We start from the raw sequence: 22,238 nt of genomic DNA on the forward strand, positions 1-22,238 counted from the left end.
TGGTAATGTATATCATATATTTTTTTTAGATTTTTCATTCTGTTATTTTAGAAGTTACAGGGGGGGGGGGACACATTTTACCACTTTGGAAGTGTCTCTCGCGCAAACTATTCAGTTTAGAAAAAAAAAACTATTTTTGTGTGAAAATCATAATGCGGTTCACAGAAATACATCTACTTACCAAGTTTCAACAGTATAGTTCTTATAGTTTCGAAAATAGGTGGCTGTGACATACGGACGGACAAACAGACAGACAGACAGACATGACGATTTAGAATGCTTAGATGTATTTATAATCATACTTATACAGGATGTAGCTGATAAATAAATTCAGATTCGTCTCGGCTGTTCAGCCGCTCGGAATTAACATGAATATGATGTTGTAGTATGACATAACGCTGTTCGAAGTGACATTAGACCAAATGGAGTACTGGTGGTTAGAAAATTGTTAGGATATTTATTTAGTCCTTCCTTCTTCCTTGCGTTGTCCCGACATTTTGCCACGGCTCATGGGAGCCTGGGGTCCGCTTGACAACTAATCCTTAGAATTGACGTAGGCTCTTGTTTTTACGAAAACGACTGCCAGTTCGCTAGCTATGGATGAGGTCTCGGTGGCTCAGTTGGCAGAGCGCTGGAGTATCAATCCATAAGCCGTGAGTTCAAGTCTCAAGGCAGTATTTTTCCACTTTTATGAGAGAATTAAATGTGTACAAGAAACATGTTATTTGTTGTAAATATGTATTAAATGACCACTTGTGTGCAGGACAGTACACGAAAGGTCACATGTAACAAATGCGGTCAAGTGCGAGAGCCTGATATTTATGTATTCCGAACGCCTCATAAATAACAAACACAAATTTATCTATACAGCCCGCAAACAAAACAACAAAAAAAGATGAAGCAAATCATAAGGAAACAGGCGATAACAATGCCGCTAGCGACTGCAGAGTTAAGTTTGTAAATATTAAAATATCCAAGTTAACACTGCGTTATTTAAAGTCTTTGTACGTATGAAGTTAAGGTTCAAAATGGTTTGTCTTGTAATATTTTTAAGGGTTGTGTGACAATCATTGTTTTTTTTTTGCGATGATGTTGGAATGCAAATTTCTGCTATACTAGTGACCTTTTTTTATTATACGGATGTCTGATCTAGAAAAACAAAAGGTATTATTTGGTTCGATGACGAAATAGATTTCATAAACAATATAATTAATATTTTACCTCAGTTGATGGAAAAATACCCTATTTAACGTATTTTTCTAACAACTAAGGTAAATATTCTACAAAAATGCAGTCATTGTCATTCTGTTTTTTAGGGTTCCGTACCCAGAGGGTAAAACGGGACCCTATTACTAAGACTCCGTTGTCCGTCCGTCCGTCTGTCACCAGGCTGTATCTCATGAACCGTGATAGACAGACTAAACAGTTGAAATTGTCACAGATGATGTATTTCTGTTGCCGCTATAGATATTAATTTGTAAATTTGTTAAGCCACCAAGAATTGTAATATGCCATAAGACTAAATAAATAAGTTAGGTACCAAAGATAATTGATTGTAATAGAGGTAAATTCTGGAAGCGCTGATGGCCTAGCGGAAAGAGCGTGCGACTTGCAATCCGGAGGTCGCGGGTTCAAACCCCGGCTCGTACCAATGACTCCAATGAGTTTTTCGGAACTTATGTACGAAATATCATTTGATATTTACTAGTCGCTTTTCGGTGAAGGAAAACATCGTGAGGAAACCGGACTAATCCTAACAAGGCCTAGTTTACCCTCTGGGTTGGACGGTCAGATGGCAGTCGCTTTCGTAAAAACTAGTGCCTACGCCAAATCTTGGGATCAGTTGTCAAGCGGACCCCAGGCTCTCATGAGCCGTGGCAAAATGCCGGGACAACGCGAGGAGAGGAAGAAAGAGAAATAATAAATAAATAAATAAATATTATATGACATTATTACACAAATTAACTAAGTCCCACAGTAAGCTCAATAAGGCTTGTGTTGAGGGTACTTAGACAACGATATATATAATATATAAATATTTATAAATACTTAAATACATAGAAAACACCCATGACTCAGGAACAAATATCCATGCTCATCACACGAAAAAATGCCCTTACCAGGATTTGAACCCGGGACCATCAGCTTCGTAGGCAGGGTCACTACCCACTAAGCCAAACCGGTCGTCAAGAATAGAGGTAAATTCTAAGAAAAAAACTTGCCCCTTAGTTTGACATCCAAAACAGATGGCGCTGTACTGCGCCATATGTTTTACGGCCACTGTATTGTCAAACGTCAACTTTTGACAATCAGAGATACAGCAAAATGTATGGAGCTGTACAGCGCCATCTCGTTTACCTCACAGTCGGAACACTAAATTGTCTTATAGTCTCGCCGGAAGATCAGCGCTGACTTTTGGGTGAGCACTAATGCTGAGGCGGGACCATTTCGTGGTAAACTATTTATTTATTCTATGTTTCTTTCTTTTGTTATGTTGTTATACTTTTGTATGTCATAGTTTATCACGAATAAATGCTATGATTTCTGATTTCTTAGATTTTACGCATCTTAATCAATGTATGTTTGCTTATGCCGCCAGCATCCTTGGTACAATGTCTCAAGAGCCTGTTTTAGATATAAGCTAGTTATAGTAATCCTCTGTATATATCCATTATGTATATTGTTATTGTAAATAAATCATTATTATTTTTTGCTTATTGTACTAACGCAATACATATAATTTTTATTGCCAATCAGTTATTTCGAAAATTTTCCCTACACTTTGCCCATGTCCTACGTCAATCCATAAATTGTTCCAATGACTAAGTCATGTACAAACTACAATTTTCTTGTCATATTGTTTGCCACTTTGGTTATTATTCCCATTAACCGTTACGAAATGACAGACAGACAGACTGCATTACAGGAAATTATGACTAATTATTGAGTTGGAAAAACATGGATTTAACTGTCAATGTACAAGGAAATTCAGTGCATATTAATCGTCTTAATGAGATGGTAATCAGGTATGGATTAATTGTTTTCGTGTTTTTATACCATGGCAAGATGTTCCTATTTGTCCCTGTCTCACGTGATCGCCACCGTATGAATCGGGGACAAATGCGAATTGCCTAGCTTAGTCGGTAGCAAAGAGAATTTGAAATAGAGGTGGATTGTCAAAGTAAACTTAGTAGCCACAGTAAATTTACTGCCATCAAACCGCTTATCTGAAAGTTTTAATCATGTGTCTAGATATGGCAGTAAATTTACTGTGGCTACTAAGTTTTCTTTGACAATCCACCTCTATTTCAAATTATCTTTGTCGGTAATGCCTCTGAAGCAGGAGGTCCCAGGTTCGAATCCCGGTAAGAACCTTTATTTGTGTGTTCATCACTAATATTTGTTCTTGAGTTGTGGATGTTATCTATGTGTCTAAAGTATGTGTTTATCTATCTAAGTTAGACCACAAGGTTCTCAGCTCACACGACTTAAAACTGGCCACTAAGATATCCGTTTATATGGCAGTCGTGCTGCCTAACCTTCTATACTCCGCTGAAACGTGGACCGTTTAACGCCGCCATATTCGCATGCTGGACCGATTCCACCTCAGATGCCTACGCAAAATACTGAAGATCCGATGGTCTGATCGTGTTCGGAATACCGAAGTGCTGCGTAGAGCAAATGTGGGTGGTATCGAGGTATAACCTCATGCGACGTCAGCTTCGTTGGTGCGGTCACGTTTCACGGATGAACGACCAGCGTGTGGCTAGGCGCATCTTTTATTCTGAGCTTGAGGAAGGCAAGCGGAAACAGGGTGGCCAATTCCTCAGGTACAAAGATGTACTTAAGCGGCACATGAAAAAGTGTCGTATAGAGCCCTCGCGATGGGAGCAGCAGGCAGCCATACGAATGGAGTGGCGGGCTACTATAAATGCCAAAGTAGCTGATTTCGAAGCTCGTCGGCGCTTAGAGCTGGACGCCAAGCGCGACGATATAAAAGCCAGACCACCCGCGGCTACGCACTATAATTACGAAAATGGTGTGCTCACATGCCCGCAATGTTCGCGAACTTTTAGTAGCAAGATCGGCTACACCAGTCACTTGCGAGCACACCAGAGACAGCAACGGAGTTGATAGCAGTCGCCGTGGCCGAATCGGCCGTGGAGTTATTATTATTATCTATCTAAGTATATCGTCGCCTTGTACCCATAGTACAAGCTTTGCTTAGTTAATATGTGTAAGATTGTCCATATATTTTTATTATTATTTTTTATTTGTTTAATGATTTATAATATATGACGATCGGCCTGGTCTAGTGGGTAGTGACCCTGCCTATGAAGCTGATGGTCCTGGGTTCGAAACCCTGTAATGGCATCTATTTGTGTGATGAGCACAGGTGTTGCCGTGTTTATCACGTATATTTTTGTTCCTGATTCATGGATGTCTTCTATGTATTTATTTGTATATTATATATATCGTTGTCTTGAATACCCACAACACAAGCCTTCTTGAGCTTACCGTGGGACTTAGTCAATTTGTGTAAGAATGTCCCTATAATATTTATTTATTTATAAATATAATAATAGACGCAATTCCCATCTGTGATCGGCGGGTACAAATAGGAATAGGCAAGTACAGCCATAAAATAAACGTATTTAAAATTTTAAGTCAGATTTGCTAACTTTTTTCACATATATTTAGTTCGGGCTTTATTTTATTTTATTTGCTTATTAGTGAGAAATAATGTTGTTACGAATATGAATTCCATTCCAAAAAGTTTAGTTGAAATACTTTTAATTGATTGCAAGATAAACTGTACTAAATATAAATATTTCAATGTAAAAACACGCGAGTGATTGAAAACACAGCGATTAATAGGTTCAAAATAAAACAAAGAAATATAACTTTACAATATTATTTTATTTTATTACAACTAATAATTACTATCATACTTTCTACATAACTAAGATATAAAATAATATAGAAATTCAGGCACATCTCAAAGGCTTGTATGATATGTATATGTAAAACTATTGTGTATATAACCCATACTCAACGTGACAAAAATACGGTTTATTTTCATACAATGTCATGAAATTACTAAGATCGAACACAAAAAGTGACCAATATTTAAGATACTATTAACTATGAATTAATTCTAAAGATAGAAAACTGATTACTATCAACAATGATATGTATAACTCCGTATAAGATAAATAAAATCTAAGAAAAAACGTGCCTCGAATTATCAAGAAAAAAAATATTCTCGAATAGATGGCGATATACCTTTGCCCTATACTCGAGTAGATGGCGACACCATTTGATATTTAACATATATCAGTGAAAGAACATGGGTCAAATAGCCATATGGCATTCTAAGAGTTTTAGTCCTGTGTCGAAAGATGGCAGTAAATCTAGTTGACCACAAAATTTACTTTGACAATACGCCTCTATAATATTGTGTAGTTACTATTGGTTGTGGCACGTCACTATATATATATATATATATACATTTCATTCAATTTAAAAAAACACAACTGTAGATAAATTGCATTCTGTTGCATTTTTTTTGGTTAAGAGCAAGAAAATTTTGTTTTACATCATTCATTATTTGTTTCTTTAACGATTCTCTGATAGATGATATAAAAGTTATTCACTTGTTTTAATTTTACTTCCCTATCCACTTCCATTAGAATGGCGAAGAAATAAACGTCCTAAAAATGTTTTTTTAAACTGTGCGTTTTAAAATTACCTTCGTAATGAAGTTTAGTTGAGTTATTTTTGTAATCGATCTTAGTAATACAATTTCCAATAAAATAACAATTAATTTACACAAGAATCACGCTTGTCAATATAACTTCATTTAACTGTAAAAAAAAGCCTCAAACACTAACATATTAGCATTTTTATCAAGCGACAAAATGCCATGTATTCTACTTCTGTCGTAGATAATGCGATAAATAATCATATATCACCCATCACTCTCTATTTAGTATAGTGCGAAAGCGACAAGACTATATTATAAAATGTCAACATCTTATTAAAAATTACAACATATTTTTCTATGAGATTTCTATGCGCACTTGTACCAAAGAGAATATGAAATAGATGTGTCAAAGTAAACTTTCGTTTCGAGCGATAACATGGCGAGCGGCGTCGTTTCGAGCGATGGCTCAACCTTTGGCATATGCTCTATTAGATGGCGCCACTTTTTGATATTTAACAATAAATTTAACACATCAGTGAAAGAATAACGATCAAAGTCAAAAGGCGTTCTAAAAGTTTTAATCATGTGTCGAAAGATGGCAGTAAATTTACTGTGGCTACAAAGTTTACTTTGAATATCACATCTATTTCAAATTCTCTTTGCTTATACTTACGGTAAATGGGTCAAAATTATTTTCGTTGTCTTGTTTTTGTCCCCAAAATGTGACGGAGTGGAGCTTTTTGTATGAGATGAAATTTAGTTTTTAATTTTTGTATGAGATGAAATTTAGTTTTTAATTTTTGTCATGGTAAATGTAATCTACAGCTAAAAAGACATGCAATAGCACTCGCCTTTTGTATTTATTTAATAAAATACAGAAATACAAGCGTGACAAAGTGGTCAAAAACAAGACAACGAATATCGAGCCAAATATAAACAAAATAGATTGTTAGAAAGAATTGATAGTTTTCAGTTATTTTCTCCAGTTAGGGTGAAATAGTTTGAGATGATTTTAAGACAAAACAGGACAACTATATACAACATTTTAGTTACTTTTTTTTATATTATACACTTGGTTAATGGCCTGTTTCACATTGTCCAAGTAAAGTATTGGATAGCTTATTAACAAATGAATTAACCGCTGGATAAAACTTCCTGCAAAACTTAACACTTTATCTACCAGTTAAGCTTATTTGAAGATTGTGAAACGCTAACGAGGACTTTATTCGTCAGGTAAGTGGCAAGTAGCTAATTCAGGACTTTACTTGGAGATTGAGAAACAAGCCCTAAGTCTCGTTTCAGTTAGGAATAAGTATTTAGTTTTGATCCACCACATTAGAATGATAATTATATCTCTTTTAAATTTTCGAAAAAGCTTAGTCATGATATCGGGTGTAATAACATAATAGTTAAATGTCTTTTTTATGCATTCACGCAAAATAAAACAGGTATGAAAAGAAAAGTGTACAAAAACTTTCTGATATTAACATCAAAATTGTACAGATTCCACTGTCCATAACAGCCGCATGTGATAAAACTCATTCGTTTACCGTATCATGCAAATACAAGTTCCAAATATTCATTGATTGTATTTGATGTATAAAGTATAAGATAAATTAGTCTTTCGAATTTGACAGCTAATGTACATAGAGCGCTTTATATATTATATACAGCTTGATATAACTGAATGATTAAACGAAAAATTTTACGACATACCGTAAAATTTTTCGTTTGATAATTCAGTTATCATAAAACTTGCGCCATGTACTCAGATTCCATCGAACTCAGTGCCACGATTATTTTCTTACCCCCTTATTCATAAAACTTTACGGACCTGATTTAGTTAAATTATGTTTTAGCCCTTTCTTACAAATACATAAGTCAAAATGACAGATAAAGACAATCGATTCATAGCTAATTCAGGCCAGTAACGCGTTTATGAATAACGCCATTAGACTTTACATACCTACCAACCAAAGGGAATTTGATATAGAGGTGGATTGTCAAACAAAGCTTTGTAGCTACAGTAAATTTACTGCCATCTTTCGACACAGATCAAACCCCAAAGGTATGGCGCATCATTTCGAGCGATAGATCTTTGGGTTATGCCCGGTAATTTGGCGCTACTTTTTGATATTTAACAAATTTAACACATATCAGTGAAATAATGAAACATGACTACAATTAAATAAAGAATAATAAGGATCAAAGTCAAATGGCGTTTTAAAAGCTTTAATCATGTGTCGAAAGATGGCAGTAAATTAACGAGGCTACAAAGTTTTCTTTGACAATCCACCTCTATTTCAAATTCATTATGTACCAACACAATCAATGATTTTTTGCACGTTCGAAATTTAGAATGTCACACACGGCTGGAAAAAAAAGTTAAAATTTTGAATTGTGCCTAGGGTAAACAACTGAAAGAGTATTCCACTAGTTGTTCTGCGTGGAAGACATATTATAGGTCTACTGTATTAACTAGGAAATGCAATCTCGAACAAAGATTAAAGATTCGAGATCTCGCGTGAAAAATCTGATTCGAGATTAGATGTTTCTAGATCTCTACCGTCAGAATTTCGAGATCGAGATTTGACAAATTAATTAACAAAAAAAAAAAGAGTTATTTTGATCACCAATCCCTTAAAATTCAGTGTATACTATCTATTTAGGGTACTTTCTGTTTCTATATTTCGGTAATAGTAATATTTGCAAATATAAAGAGAATTTTGAGAGGCAAAGAGCCACGTTACAGCGCTCTAATTGTCAGTTAATACTTTCAGTGCCGAGGGCCCCATTTCCAATATGAACACACCTAACCTATTCTTGAATGTGTGTGTGTTGGAATGTGTTAAAACGGTACACATGGTATAACTGCTTGAACAACATGAATCTTATCATTAATCAAAACAAAATAATTCACACGCATCAATCTTTAATCTGTTCGAGATCTCGAAAACATTAATCCAGTAATATATTTTTTAATCGAGATCTCGACCGACACTGCAACAATCGAAATTTTCTGCTAAAGAGATTAAATCTCGAAAATTCGCTCGAGATCTCGCGATATCGAGATTTCATTATACTCTGTATCTTTAGGTATTTAAATAAAAGTAAACAAACAATTTGTACATTTTCGAGTAGTTATAACATTAACCCCCTTATTCATAAACGTATACTAAAGTTACGATGCCGCTAATAATCGTTTGTCCCTTTCCATCATACCAATACGTCGGAAAGGGACAAACGAATATACGGACAAAACGAAAATGTACAAATTGTTTGTTTACTTTTATTTAAATACCTAAAGATACTGAGTATAGATGTCGCTTACGTACGGCATTCCACGAGATGTCGTAAGCGACAGACCTATGTACAATTTTTTTTCCACTAACTTAACATAAAAACTAAAAATTAATTAACCAACTCCCTCAATTTAGTTTTCAATAATCTCACTTTTTTATTCATAGCCGTTTTGTAATATCCCTTACCGTCCATTTTCTCCATTCTTCCCCTACTGCTGACTCTTTCTTCGAATAATTCGTAGAAGTTGGGTAAAGGTGTATCGACTAGGGGCACATTGTTGTTTTGTTTGTTTGTGTGTATGGCGGCCATGTTTTGTATGAAATGGTTGAACATGGCGGTTTCCGTGAACCATTCTAGAAAGTATTGGTTCTGTTTTGACGGAGCGTTTTTAATGAAGGTTTCTTTCTGAAAAAAAAAATTAAAAATATTAAAGATATTTTTTTTTACGTCCTCAACTCACCTGGTTCTATTTTCCTTTAAAATTTATATTTAGTTTTACATGTATGTAAACTGTATAATTGTTGGTGCAATAAAGTATATTTACTTACTTACTACAAAAAATATTTTGAGATGTGAATACTTATATACTTAATAAGTCATACAGAGCAACTTTTACTATGAGCAAAGAGAATTTGAAATAGAGGTGGATTGTCAAAGTAAACTTTGTAGCCACGGTAAATTTACTGCCGTCTTTCGACGCACGCCTATCAAATGACATTCAAATGAGTGAAATATTAAACGGAGAAAAAATACTCACATCAAAAACAACTCCTCCGTTCCCCATCTCGCCGTCTCCCCTCACCCCCTCCTTAAAGCACTTCTCGTGCCCCCCCAAAACGTCGACGAAGAATCTCAGGAACGCCTCAGATATCATCACATTCCTGAAAATAAGTAAGTATTTATTTCCCAAGAACAAAAAGATTTATGTGTTTAGTACAGGTGCGAAGAATATTTGGTCGATATTTCATACTATTCGGCTGAATACCGAATAGCTATTACACCTACTTCTTCTTCCTCGCGTTGTCCCGGCATTTTGCCACGGCTCATGGGAGCCTGGGCTCCGCTTGATAACTAATCCCAAGATTTGGCGTAGGCACTATAGTTTTTACGAAAGCGACTGCCATCTGCCCTTCCAACCCAGAGGGTAAACTAGGCCTTATTGGGGTTAGTCCGGTTTCCTCACGATGTTTTCCTTCACCGAAAAGCAACTGGTGAATATCAAATGATATTTCGTACATAAGTTCCGAAAAAAGATTGGTACGAGCCGGGGTTTGAACCCGCGACCTCCGGATTGCAAGTCGCACGCTCTTACCGCTAGGCCACCAGCGCTTCAGCTATTACACCATGTACACCTATTATACTATAAAATAAGCGATTAATCCCGGGATAAGTCCCGGCAAAAAATGTCATCGGAAGCAAAGAGAATTAAGAAGACCAAGAGTGCTCACTCCATACAACGGTTTTGTTAACAAAATTAATATTATTTTCCTAGTCTACATCTAGCGTCAAGTAGCGGAACTCTCAGTACTGCAACTCGACAGTAGATGTCGCGACAAACAAAAAGTCTAATGCTCAACGATGCAGCTAATATTATAACGAACGAACAGAGTAAGCGTAGGAGTTGGAAATAAATTTCCGGTTACTCTGGTTATAATATTAGCGGAAAATCATTGATCATTAAACTTTTTGTGTGCCGCGACATCTATTGTCGAGTAGCAGTACTGAGCGTGATCCAAGTGCCCCCCCCCCCCCCTGTAACTTCTCTTATTTTAGGAATGATAAAACAAAAAAAATATATGAGGTACATAACCATGCAAACTTCCACCGAAAATTGGTTTGATCGAGATCTAGTAAGTAGTTATTCATATTCATATATTTTATTGCGTCCACGTTCAGTTTTTTCTAATACGTCATAAATTGTACGGAACCCTTCATGGGCGAGTCCGGCTCGCACTTGGCCGCTTTTTTTTCTATATACAGTAGAATCCGGATATAACGACCTTCAAGGGACCGGCGATATTATGTCGTAATAACCGGATGACGTATAAAACGGATACTATTTACATATGTATGTAATTATGTATTAAACCGAACTTGAGTAAATAATATCGACGTTAAAAACGGTTAGTCGTTATAAGCGACGTCGTTATAAATGAATTCTACTGTATAACTATAGTAGAGAAACTTGCAACCATTATTAATTTTGTGAATAAATACCTGGTCTTAGTGTCCTGTTTGTCTTTCTGTCTGGTCTCCATTTGGATGGTAGTTTTGAGGGACTTGTAACTGTAGGTCGGTAGGATTGTAGATTCGTCGCCTTGGTAGAATATCACTTTGGATGGCTGTGTTAGGTCTATTAGCATTCCCTGTAAACAAAAAACTTTTGAGTATTTTGTTGTTTTATAACTTCGTATTTCCATGGTAAGCTAAATAACCCTTTTTGTGTACTACAGGACAATACAATACAATACAAATACTCTTTATTGCACACCTCAATACAGAAACAGTACAAATAATACAACACATAAAGAAGAGGTAAACAACAGGCGGTCTCTTCCAGACAACCTTTAGGTACACACACAATATACACTGTGGGCATCATTAATTTGACAGATTTAACTATGCATTCCTGAGGTCATAAGGAACAAAAAAATGTGACATGACTTTTGGCAATTTTTTTTGCGTTGTGTATTTTCTGAAAACGAGTTTTTTTTTTTTTACATCTAGGCGGATAAAAACATTACAACAAGTAAGTAAACATTAGATTTTGCGAGTTTCCTTTAAAAGTTTAATGTTTATCGGTAGATATGTCTGAACCAAGTCACATAGTGGTTGCGTCGTAGCCAAAAAGGCGTTTTTCACCGAGTTATTACACGAACATATTTTCACAAGAATCGTCATTGTCTATAAAATAAGATTGATTTCAGAAAGCTTTGTATGTTATTTTAGTCTCTACATGTGGTCAAGTATACAATTAATAGTTATCTTAATAATCTGTCAAGTTATTCTAGCCCATGGTATATAAAAATTTTTTTTTCAAAAAAAAGTTTTTGACAAAAATGTTATTTTTGGTACAAGTTTCTATAGCTGACTGTACTTTTCTTTCCACAGGCAACTAATACTCTTCGAGACACTTAAAAACCCCAAACACAATTAGGTTGCGTTGTTTTATCACATAATTCCTATGTTCACCTCCAGTCTCCATCATCAGATCAGCTCGATGGTACCATAATATTGCATTGTCACCCGACTTACATGTGTATGCAAATTTTCATCTTCATCAGAATCCGGGAAGTGGGTCAAAATTAACTTGCAATATTACTACAACCCGGCAGACAACGGAACAGGTGAAACTAAATAAAAGGTTCTAAGAACTCCGCTAGTGTCTAGCTCCTCCGTCTTCAGCAGCCCCGCCAATTTAGGCAGTTATGATGATTCTTATAAATAATAAACAAATAAATATTATAGGACATTATTACACAAATTGACTAAGTCCCACAGTAAGCTCAATAAGGCCTGTGTTGAGGGTACTTAGACAACGATATATATAATATATAAATATTTATAAATACTTAAATACATAGAAAACACCCATGACTCGGGAACAAATATCCATGCTCATCACACGAATAAATGCCCTTACCAGGATTTGAACCCGGGACCATCAGCTTCGTAGGCAGGGTCACTACCCACTAGGCCAAACCGGTCGATTCTAAAACGCTCTGTATTAATTGTATTCCTATAATGATGTATTTACCTCTTCAAAAAGCAGTCCGCTGGTGTCCAGCTCGGCCGTCTTGAGCAGCCCGGCCAGCATGGGCAGCGGCGCCTCCAGCACGTCCCGCTGGATCTCGGCCGGGATGGCGGCGATGAGCGGCTGCTGCCACACGAACGGGTACAGGGAGGTCTGGAGGGCCTCCAGGCACGATGACAGCAGGCTACGAGGTAATCCAAATAGATACATTCGTTTGGAGCTTTGAAAACGACAACAGATCATTTCTAGCAATCATATGTTAGAAATGTTTCTTGTTTTTTTTTTTTTTTTTTTTTTTTTTTTTTTTTTTTTTTTTTTTTTTTTTTTTTTTTAAATACTACGTCGGTGGCAAACAAGCATACGGCCTGCCTGATGGTAAGCAGTATCCGTAGCCTATGTACGCCTGCAACTCCAGAGGAGTTACATGCGCGTTGCCGACCCTAACCCCACCCCCCTCGTTGAGCTAACACGTCAACAAGCAGACACGTCTGCGAACGATGCTATTAAGCTTAGAATAATTTTAAGTGGAAAAATTACTTATATTATGTTTCTTATTTCTCGTAAATAAGTAAGTGAGTATACACCGTGTTTTTATTGAATACCGTTAACTCCGGGGTATGGATAAGCACGTTTAAGTAACCTAAATGGCACTGTTCATTTTAAAAAAAAGCGGCCAAGTGCGAGTCGGACTCGCCCATGAAGGGTTCCGTACCATTTATGACGTATTAAAAAAAATACTTACTAGATCTGGTTCAAACCAATTTTCGGTGGAAGTTTGCATGGTAATGTATATCATATATTTTTTTTAGATTTTGCATTCTGTTATTATAGAAGTTACAGGGGGGGGGGGACACAAATTTTTTCACTTTGGAAGTGTCTCTCGCGCAAACTATTCAGTTTAGAAAAAAATGATATTAGAAATCTAAATATCATTTTTGAAGACCTATCCATAGATACCCCACACGTATGGGTTTGATCAAAAAAAATTTTTTTTTTTTTAATTTTATGATGTATTGAAAAAAAACTACTTACTAGATCTCGTTCAAACCAATTTTCGGTGGAAGTTTGCATGGCAATGTATATCATATATTTTTTTTAGATTTTTCATTCTGTTATTTTAGAAGTTACGGGGGGAGGGACACACATTTTACCACTTTGGAAGTGTCTCTCGCGCAAACTATTCAGCTTAGAAAAAAATGATATTAGAAACCTCAATATCATTTTTAAAGACCTATCCATAGATACCCCACACGTATGGGTTTGATGAAAAAAGATTTTTTGAGTTTCAGTTCTTAGTATGGGGAACCCCCAAAATTTATTGTTTTTTTTTCTATTTTTGTGTAAACATCCTAATGCGGTTCATAGAATACATCTACTTACCAAGTTTGAACAGTATAGCTCTTATAGTTTCGGAAAAAAGTGGCGGTGACATAATCGGACAGACAGACGGACATGACGAATCTATAAGGGTTCCGTTTTTTTGCCATTTGGCTACGGAACCCTAAAAAGTGCATTTTTTAAAGTAATTATATGTTGCATATAGCTTTGTTGTAACACGGACATAACATTTAATTCAACCAAACAATTGAAAACCGTGACATATCAATGTCATTTCAAACATCAATCGTCCGAGATAATACTTACGTTTTGTAGCAAATATATACACTCGTACTAAACACTAATCAATATGAAACAGGCCCTGGGGCAAGTGTATACGCTCGTAAGAGCCTTATAAAATAAAGCTAAATTATTTATTATCTCCGAAATGGAGTTAATTAGAATACCGGTGTCTTAGTGAAAGTTGCTTAATTTAAGCTCAGGAATGCACCCTTAAAATTACTGGAAATAAAAAAAACACGGTGTATATACGGCACCAACCAAACCAGGACTTTTAAAATAACATTTGGAGTATTTTTGATATTTCACCGACACCTGCAAAATTTCTACCGCTTTATTCGTTAAGGTGGTTCGATTAGGTTACCCAAAGCTTAAACCTCACTAGATGGCGCCACAATTGCAAATTTTGAGTTTTAATTTTTTTGTGGAGTAGTCTTGGTATTTCTATACTGTAAATTATGTTTAGCGCACTCATTAAATAAATATTGAACTATTACAACAAACATTGAACACTTCATTGTACAAAAACTACCCCTTAATGTCGACAGAATGTTTCTTGACTCTATTTCTAAGTATCACTCACACATTCAAACAGTCTTACTGGGATCCTTGTAGTAGACAATTTGGCACAGCGTGAGTAGGCTTCAATAGCGTTGCGGTATGTACGTGGAAATACATGCAAGAGGATGTTGGGTTCGAGACTCATAAATTTTTTTTTTGTTATCAGTATTATCAAGTAGGTACCTATTATTAATAAATTATTTTATGAGAAATATGAGCGTTTTCCATAAAAATATTAAAAATCTGATTCTCACACATCATGATATTTTTGGGTTCTTCCAACTCAGAATCACTAGCATAATCAATCCTCGTGTTAAAAAAACCCGAAAATTTGTATTGAAATTTTAGTTTTACATTGAAATTTCTTTCACACTAAAATGTGACGTAATGGTATGGATATTTTAGGATATCTTTCTTTAATGCTAGGGTGGAGAAGAGTCTAAGTAGAATGAACCTAAGAAAGTCCAAATTTGTAAGTCAGATTTTCCGGTATTTTTTTTAAAAAAAAACGCTGTTTTGTTCTGAAATTAAAGCAATCCCTTACTGCCCAGCCTTTAAAAAAGTAGGTACTATTTTACAGTAGAATTAAAACATTTTTTTACGATACATTTAATTAAATTACAGTGAGTTACAAAATTGCATGGCCTTCTATTTATAACCATTATAAAAAGAAATGAGATATTTACCATGTTTGTTTATATTATTGATTTCCCGATATTTTGTCACAACTAGAAGTTTCACACAATGCCTAGAGATAGAAAATTATTTATTTATTTTATTTATTGTCAATTTCATTCAACGGATCACATCATATCTATATAATTTATGTGTTTATGTATTGCATTGTTTTCTACCTAGTTGGTTATTAAATTCTGTTACTTCAATAATCTTTATCTACATAAAATATACCAACGAAAGTTTAATAAAGTATATATTAAAATGAAGTACACAAAATCAGGAATTACATATGACAATATCATTCAAAATCGCCTCCTCTGGCTTTGACACAGGCCCTCAAACGACGAGGCCAGTCATCAATAGCGGCACGCACGATTGTCATGTCTAATTCCGTCACTGTCTTAACTATGGCCCGCTTGAGGGAGTTAAGATTTGTGTGGGGTTTAGCACAGGCTTTCTCCTCAATAACCTGCTATATGGCATAATCCAGGGGGTTAAGGTCCGGGCTGGAGGACGGCCAGTCTTCGTGGGCAATAAAGTCAATTTTGTTCCTTCGAAACCAGGCTTGAGTTGTTTTTGCCTTATGTGCAGGAGCTGAGTCCTGTTCAAAGATCCATGGCTGGTTTTGAAATAGGGTGTGGCTTAAGGGCTTCACTATTGGTTCGAGAACGGTTTCCAGTTTCCGGTTTTCACACCTTTTTCACAGAAATGAATCTGTGTTAGCCCTGAGTATGACACACCCAAAATCATGTTTGGCGGGTGCCCACATTTGTGCAACGCAATAGGGTTGTTTCCATCTACAAATCTTAGGGCATAATTGTATCCCAAAAAATTTTTTGGATTATAAGAACATGTTAAACTACTTTTAGGGGACCTGTAATGACCATATTTTTGTAAATATTGAATTTAAAATATCTTTTGGCACACGTCACGTGACCAAACTCGAAACGTCATTGAAGATTCTGATGACGTCACAACTCTCGGATTGACACTGTTGACAGTTAGGCGATTAACAACAAATGACAAATATCAGTTGACAGTTCGTATCTTCTACGTGTGTATGTAGTTATGTGTCAAACCATAAACTGTGACGTCACACAATTTTCAAAGAGCGTTTTGGGCGCGAAACCATCTTTTAAAATATATTTTGTTAATTTAACATATTTAAAGCCGTTTTTAGTATAAAAGCTGAATTTTGAGGCAACTTTTAGTTAATATAGAAAGTAATACAAGCGTTTCAAAAAATTGGAATACGATTCTCTTTTAGGCCCCAATTCATTATAGATACGACGAGATAAGCGTTATGTGTGGTATATAATTATAGCTCACAAATCCACCACATTATGTCATTTTTTATTTTTTCGGTAGCATTTGTTTTAACGGAAATAAAGAGGTTGCAAATCGAGTAACAGAACTTCAGAACAGATATCATTTGATATTTACCAGTCGCTTTTCGGTGAAGGAAAACATCGTGAGGAAACTGGACAAATCCCAACAAGGCTTAGTTTTACCCTCTGGGTTGGAAGGTCAGATGGCAGTGGCTTTCGTAAAAACTAGTGCCTACGCCAAATCTTGGGATTAGTTGTCAAAGCGGACCCCAAGCTCCTTTGAGCCGTGGCAATATGCTGGGACAACGCTAGGAAGAAAGAAAGAAATCGAGTAACAGAACTTAGTAACCAACTAGGTATAATAGTTATGATGTAAATGTCCATATCATGTTGGAGTCATATATGTATTAGCCAACTAATTATTCAAGATCAATACACTTAGCTCCCTTAGGTATTCGCCTAAGTACAATCTCGGGCAAAATTGAGTTTTATTAAAGTGAACTAGTTTCTAGGTCATATTTTCTATGAATTGGTCATTTTTGTAGACTCCAATTACAGTTACACTTTTCCTGGTTTTTCGCGGACCAGAATATCGATGATTTTTGTAACTTGATTTAGACGTTGCTATCATTTTCAATCCAAAAACACATAAAATCACAATTCAGAACATGCGGCAGCTTTGTTTTCTATCAAGTACCTCAAGCACCAGGGCGGCTACCGGGAAAATCGAAATTCGTCAATTTCGGGCATTTTTCTCTGTCACTCTAATTACGTCTTAGTGAGAGTAAAAGAGAAAGATCCCCACAATTTGCGAATTTAGGTTTTCGCGGTAGGCCCCCAGGTCCTGTCAAGTTTCAGCAGTGTTGCCAGGTGAGCGGAAGAGAATTATCGTACTTGAGTGTCAATATTATTGTACCGTTGAAAAAAATATCGTACGCCAATCAAAAAGGCAGCCCCTAAAAATGTCTTGCAAAATAAGCTTAAACTTCCAATTAATAATAAAAAAAAAGACAATTTTCGTCTAAATTGCGCCAAAAATCTGTTTATGTTTGTGTATTTTTGGGATAGACTCAAACGGTATACAGGAAATTGTGACATTTTAAACTTTAAACTTACACCAAGGAGCCGAACACCCAAAAGATACTAATTTTAGCCTATTTCTGAGAGAAAGTGTCATATTTTGCTTCAAATTACTAGACTTTTAAGGTGGCATCATCCAAGGGCTGAAATTATAGTACTTTAGTGTACGATAATGCTCTTTGGAACATTACGTCATACCGGGGCCCAAATTATCGTACATATACGACAATTATCGTACGCCTGGTCACACTGAGTGTCAGTGTCGACAGAGTCAGCTAAAAACGCGTCAAACATCGCAACGTCGCGCCGATGCATGGAGTGGCAACGCCGCAATGTATTTGTACACGACATTTGTCACACACACATGAGTAAAATTTATGAAAATATAACGTTGATTATTGCATGATTTCTGTATGAAACAAAGTTTTTCTATTAATTTAGCGCAAATGAATATTTGAAAGTAGATAGATGCGCAACTATTTATGTAATAATATTGTGTAATTAATTAATAAATAGCGATTTTTTTTGTATGAAAATCGAACCACCTTAAAAGTTGAATATCTAATTCCTCCTTTATGTGTTCGATGTATTTAATGAAAGCTGCTGCAATTGGTTTCAATATTATTAACAAGTTAAAACTATGGTTTGTTTTGCTCCAGTCATGGGATGGCGTAATTACTTTTCATACTAATACATATATCAGAGAAAAATTTAACTTAAGCAGCTGTTTGGGTCTTGTTTATGGTAAAGTGTTGCCAGCGATTAAAAACTGATGGCTAGTGCTTGTTTTACAGGATTTGTCTTTACAGTTCCATTACTGATTCCAGTTCCATCATACGGGCGTTTGCTATATTTTTTTATACTGTCTTCTTTTCATATAAATTTAGTAACATTAAAATCAGAACTAATTTTCAAAATGTGATTTCTGTAATGTCTTATGCTGTGTTTGTATTTGTCGAAGTAAGCCAAATATTTAAATTTAAAATAACATAAGTTGAATTAATTCAAATCTCCAAGAAAGAAAATGAGATAAGATTTTCATTGACAATTTGAACAAAGGAAATTTAACAATTTCAAAAGACTTTTTATATTAATTTCAGTTCATACCTAGCATTAAAAGTTGTTCGCAATGATAAAATAATAAATAAATACATTTTTATTGCGGATCACGCTTAGCACTGGCACCCGTCTTGCCATTTTTCGGTTTGGCCCTATGGTTGACTGGTAGAGAATGTCACGAGGTATTAAGTCCGCCATTTGTACCTTTTTTGAACAATAAAGTTTAAAATAAGTAAATTATAAAAGGGCACAGCTGATACCAATGGTGCCACCTTGATGGTAACACCCGGAAATACCCATATCAATGGTTTTTTTCTCATTTGGTGGTTAAACTTTTTACCTTAACTGGTCACTGATGATGATGACTTTCCTTTCCAGCAGCAGAGAGCCAAAGACCTTGATCAGCAGGCCGGCGCCCAGGGTGTCCAATAATATGGACACATTGTCTTCGTCAGCTCTGGGTTCTAGAGGCCGTTTTATTGTCCGCGTCCTAAAATAATGAATAGACATTCCTTCTTAACGCTGTAAAGTATCTAGTTTACGTAATGGCCTAAAAGAGAAGGCTATGGGCTTAAAGAAATGTACCCAGAAGAATGCTGCTTTAGGTTAAACCATCAACTAGAATTTAAGGACAAAAGCGCGAATAGACTTTTCTAAGGCTTTTGACATTGTGTGCTACCGAACATTTTTGAAAAAAATGCTTCTAAGGCATATTAAGGGATAAGTGTAACTTGTTCCTTTAAATACAATATTACATTACCGTATCGTAATTCAAACATTTGCCATAAACAGATGTAATTAATATGTTATAAATATTTACCTCTGGAATCCTACAGGGGTCCATTCTAAGGCCTATACTATTTAATTTGAAATAGAAATTGCGAACTAAACAAAGAACACGAGTGTAAAACAGGGACCCGTCCACCCCTTCCCAGAAAAAAGCTTTTAAATGGCTTAGTCGTTTATCGAATAGCCCCAACGATTGGTTTTCCCTTCGAATTGCTTACCCGTTCATTTAACTTGGTTCTAGGAAGGGGTTTCCCTTTCGGAAATACGGCTATAATGAAAGGGTATCCCCTAATTCAAAAAATTATGACACCTGTGTTGTCAACGCGCTAGACACCTAGTCCTTCTTCCAATATTTGATCCTATTTTTACAAAGATAATGTTGAAAATGGCATAAGCGTTATAATTCATAATCGGTACCCTTCAAGAGGTTAGCGCTAAGAACGGGTATCAGCATACCCGCATTATGATGCACTTAAAAAGCCATATGAAAGGGTTTTAGTTAGCAACGGCTTTGGTAAGCAAAGCCTTACGAAATACCCCTTCCAAAACCCTCGAAAGGGATACCAGACCGGTCCCTGTAAAATAAAGAAAAAAAGGGACACAAACCTTTGATTTTCCTTCATCCCCTCAAAATCATAAAACGCCGCGATATCCTTCTCGGTGACCGTGTGCCGGAAGTCAGGCATCGTTTTAGCCTTCGCCGTGTCCACGTGCAGGCTGCTGCGCGCGGGCCGGACATGCTGGACCGTCAGCTCGGCTCCTGGCGATGGGAAGTCGGTGTGGAACAGCTGCTGGAGGATGCTGTTTATTTCCACGTCTGAGCTGCCGTGGTGAGATTCTATTTCTTGGAGCACCTGGAATATTAATGTTGACGTATTATATCAATGTATTGTAGACATTATGGCTCGTAACCGGTTTTAAAAATAGCGGTAAATACCAGTTTACTTCGGTTTTACTTATGAACGCGAACGTTTTAAGAACTTTATTGTAACCTAAATAAACCGGTTTTTTCGATGAGCGACAAAACTGGTCTGGTGGTGTGCCACGTTAACATAGATACCGACATAGGAAGAAACCGGTTTTTATTCTTCTAAACCGGTTAATCCGAGAACTTTATGCAAAGGTTCTCCTCAAATCCGGTATAAAAATAACGGTTCTACGATCGAAACTGAAATTAAAAGGTTTTGCGCCAAACACATGATAAAGGTATGGAAATTTAACCGGTTTCCGAGCCTTAGTCGATACTAGGGAATGCTAACCGGTTAACCGGTTAACCGGTTACCCGGTAATTTGACCAATATTACAGTCGGTAAAATACCGGTAATTTCCAGTCGTAACCGGGAATTTACCGAACGTTGTATAGGCAAATAAAAATGTAACAACCTGTTGAATTAGCCCATCTATGTCTTCGTACTTACAAAAAAAAAACAATTACTACGGTTTACGATTACGGAGAGACACTTAAAATACTTACTTTTCTGCATCTTATGATCTCGTCGAAGTAGGAACTAGGAAGCAATGTTTTGTGACAAATGAGTGGTCGCTAATCCCTCGCCCTTTCCCTTCTCGCCACCCCTACCCGACCCGCCTTACTATGTTCAGTGTCCTTTGTTTTAGTCTGTAGTGTCCGACAAGTGTGGAATGCGAAAGAACATTTTTTACCGCTGGTTACTTGTGTTCAAGATATCGTTCACGAATGTCTAAGCAACGTTCTAATTAATCGCCTAGATATTTAACAAACGCAATTATTTTATATATAATTAACAGAATAATCTGATGATGACATGTTCCTGATTCCAACTCCTATCTTAAGAGCCCGGTAACGATTTTAGAGCAATAATTTTAAATTGATAGATTTAGTCGTTGGAATTGTACACCTTTTGTTACGTAATATGTAAATAACAAGTATTGGTTTCTATTAGCACGTTTTTTCATCTTGCCTTTAAATAATGAGGTCGCAAGCGTGCGTCCCGGGTAATAGGTGACGAGAAGGGATAGTTTTTAAAAATTCATATAAATTATGGTAGTAAATTATACAAAATGATGTATAAGAACAGTTTCAGCAAATGTTGTAGATTGTTTAAGTATCAAAATTACGTTGAAATTAAGTCAATTTTCAGAGAAATTGTCACTTGTTTTGAAGTAATTTCTGGAGAAAATTGATTTCGGTTAACTTTCATTTACACTACTTCAAATTTATAGTAACAAAAATGTAGTTTATTAAAGTTGAAGTACAGGATATGTGTAATACAAAATTACCATTTTTAGCAGTCCAAACTTAACGAAATTTACAAATAAGATCGACAAAATCATTGCTTTTCGCGCGTTTACCTAAACGTCCATCAGAAAAAAATCATTACTA

At 35.9% G+C, this 22,238-nt stretch overlaps 1 protein-coding gene across 7 annotated transcripts in view; it reads right to left on the reverse strand.

Moving 5' to 3' along the window:
- Nucleotides 1-4,899: 4,899 nt before the first annotated feature.
- Nucleotides 4,900-22,238, reverse strand: part of LOC133532923 (DENN domain-containing protein 2B-like) — a 61,045-nt gene continuing 43,706 nt past the window's right edge. For all 7 annotated transcript variants that reach the window (XM_061871783.1, XM_061871787.1, XM_061871786.1 and 4 more), the window contains 6 exons: nucleotides 20,483-20,730; nucleotides 19,428-19,577; nucleotides 12,768-12,948; nucleotides 11,228-11,376; nucleotides 9,768-9,891; nucleotides 4,900-9,415 (listed from right to left, as the gene is read on the reverse strand). In XM_061871783.1, the coding sequence (XP_061727767.1) occupies nucleotides 9,119-9,415; nucleotides 9,768-9,891; nucleotides 11,228-11,376; nucleotides 12,768-12,948; nucleotides 19,428-19,577; nucleotides 20,483-20,730 (1,149 nt within the window). In that variant the 3' untranslated portion in view covers nucleotides 4,900-9,118. The remainder of the gene's footprint in view (nucleotides 9,416-9,767; nucleotides 9,892-11,227; nucleotides 11,377-12,767; nucleotides 12,949-19,427; nucleotides 19,578-20,482; nucleotides 20,731-22,238) is intronic.

Source organism: Cydia pomonella, chromosome 28 (genome assembly GCF_033807575.1).
Source record: "Cydia pomonella isolate Wapato2018A chromosome 28, ilCydPomo1, whole genome shotgun sequence".
NCBI classification, from domain to species: domain Eukaryota; kingdom Metazoa; phylum Arthropoda; class Insecta; order Lepidoptera; family Tortricidae; genus Cydia; species Cydia pomonella.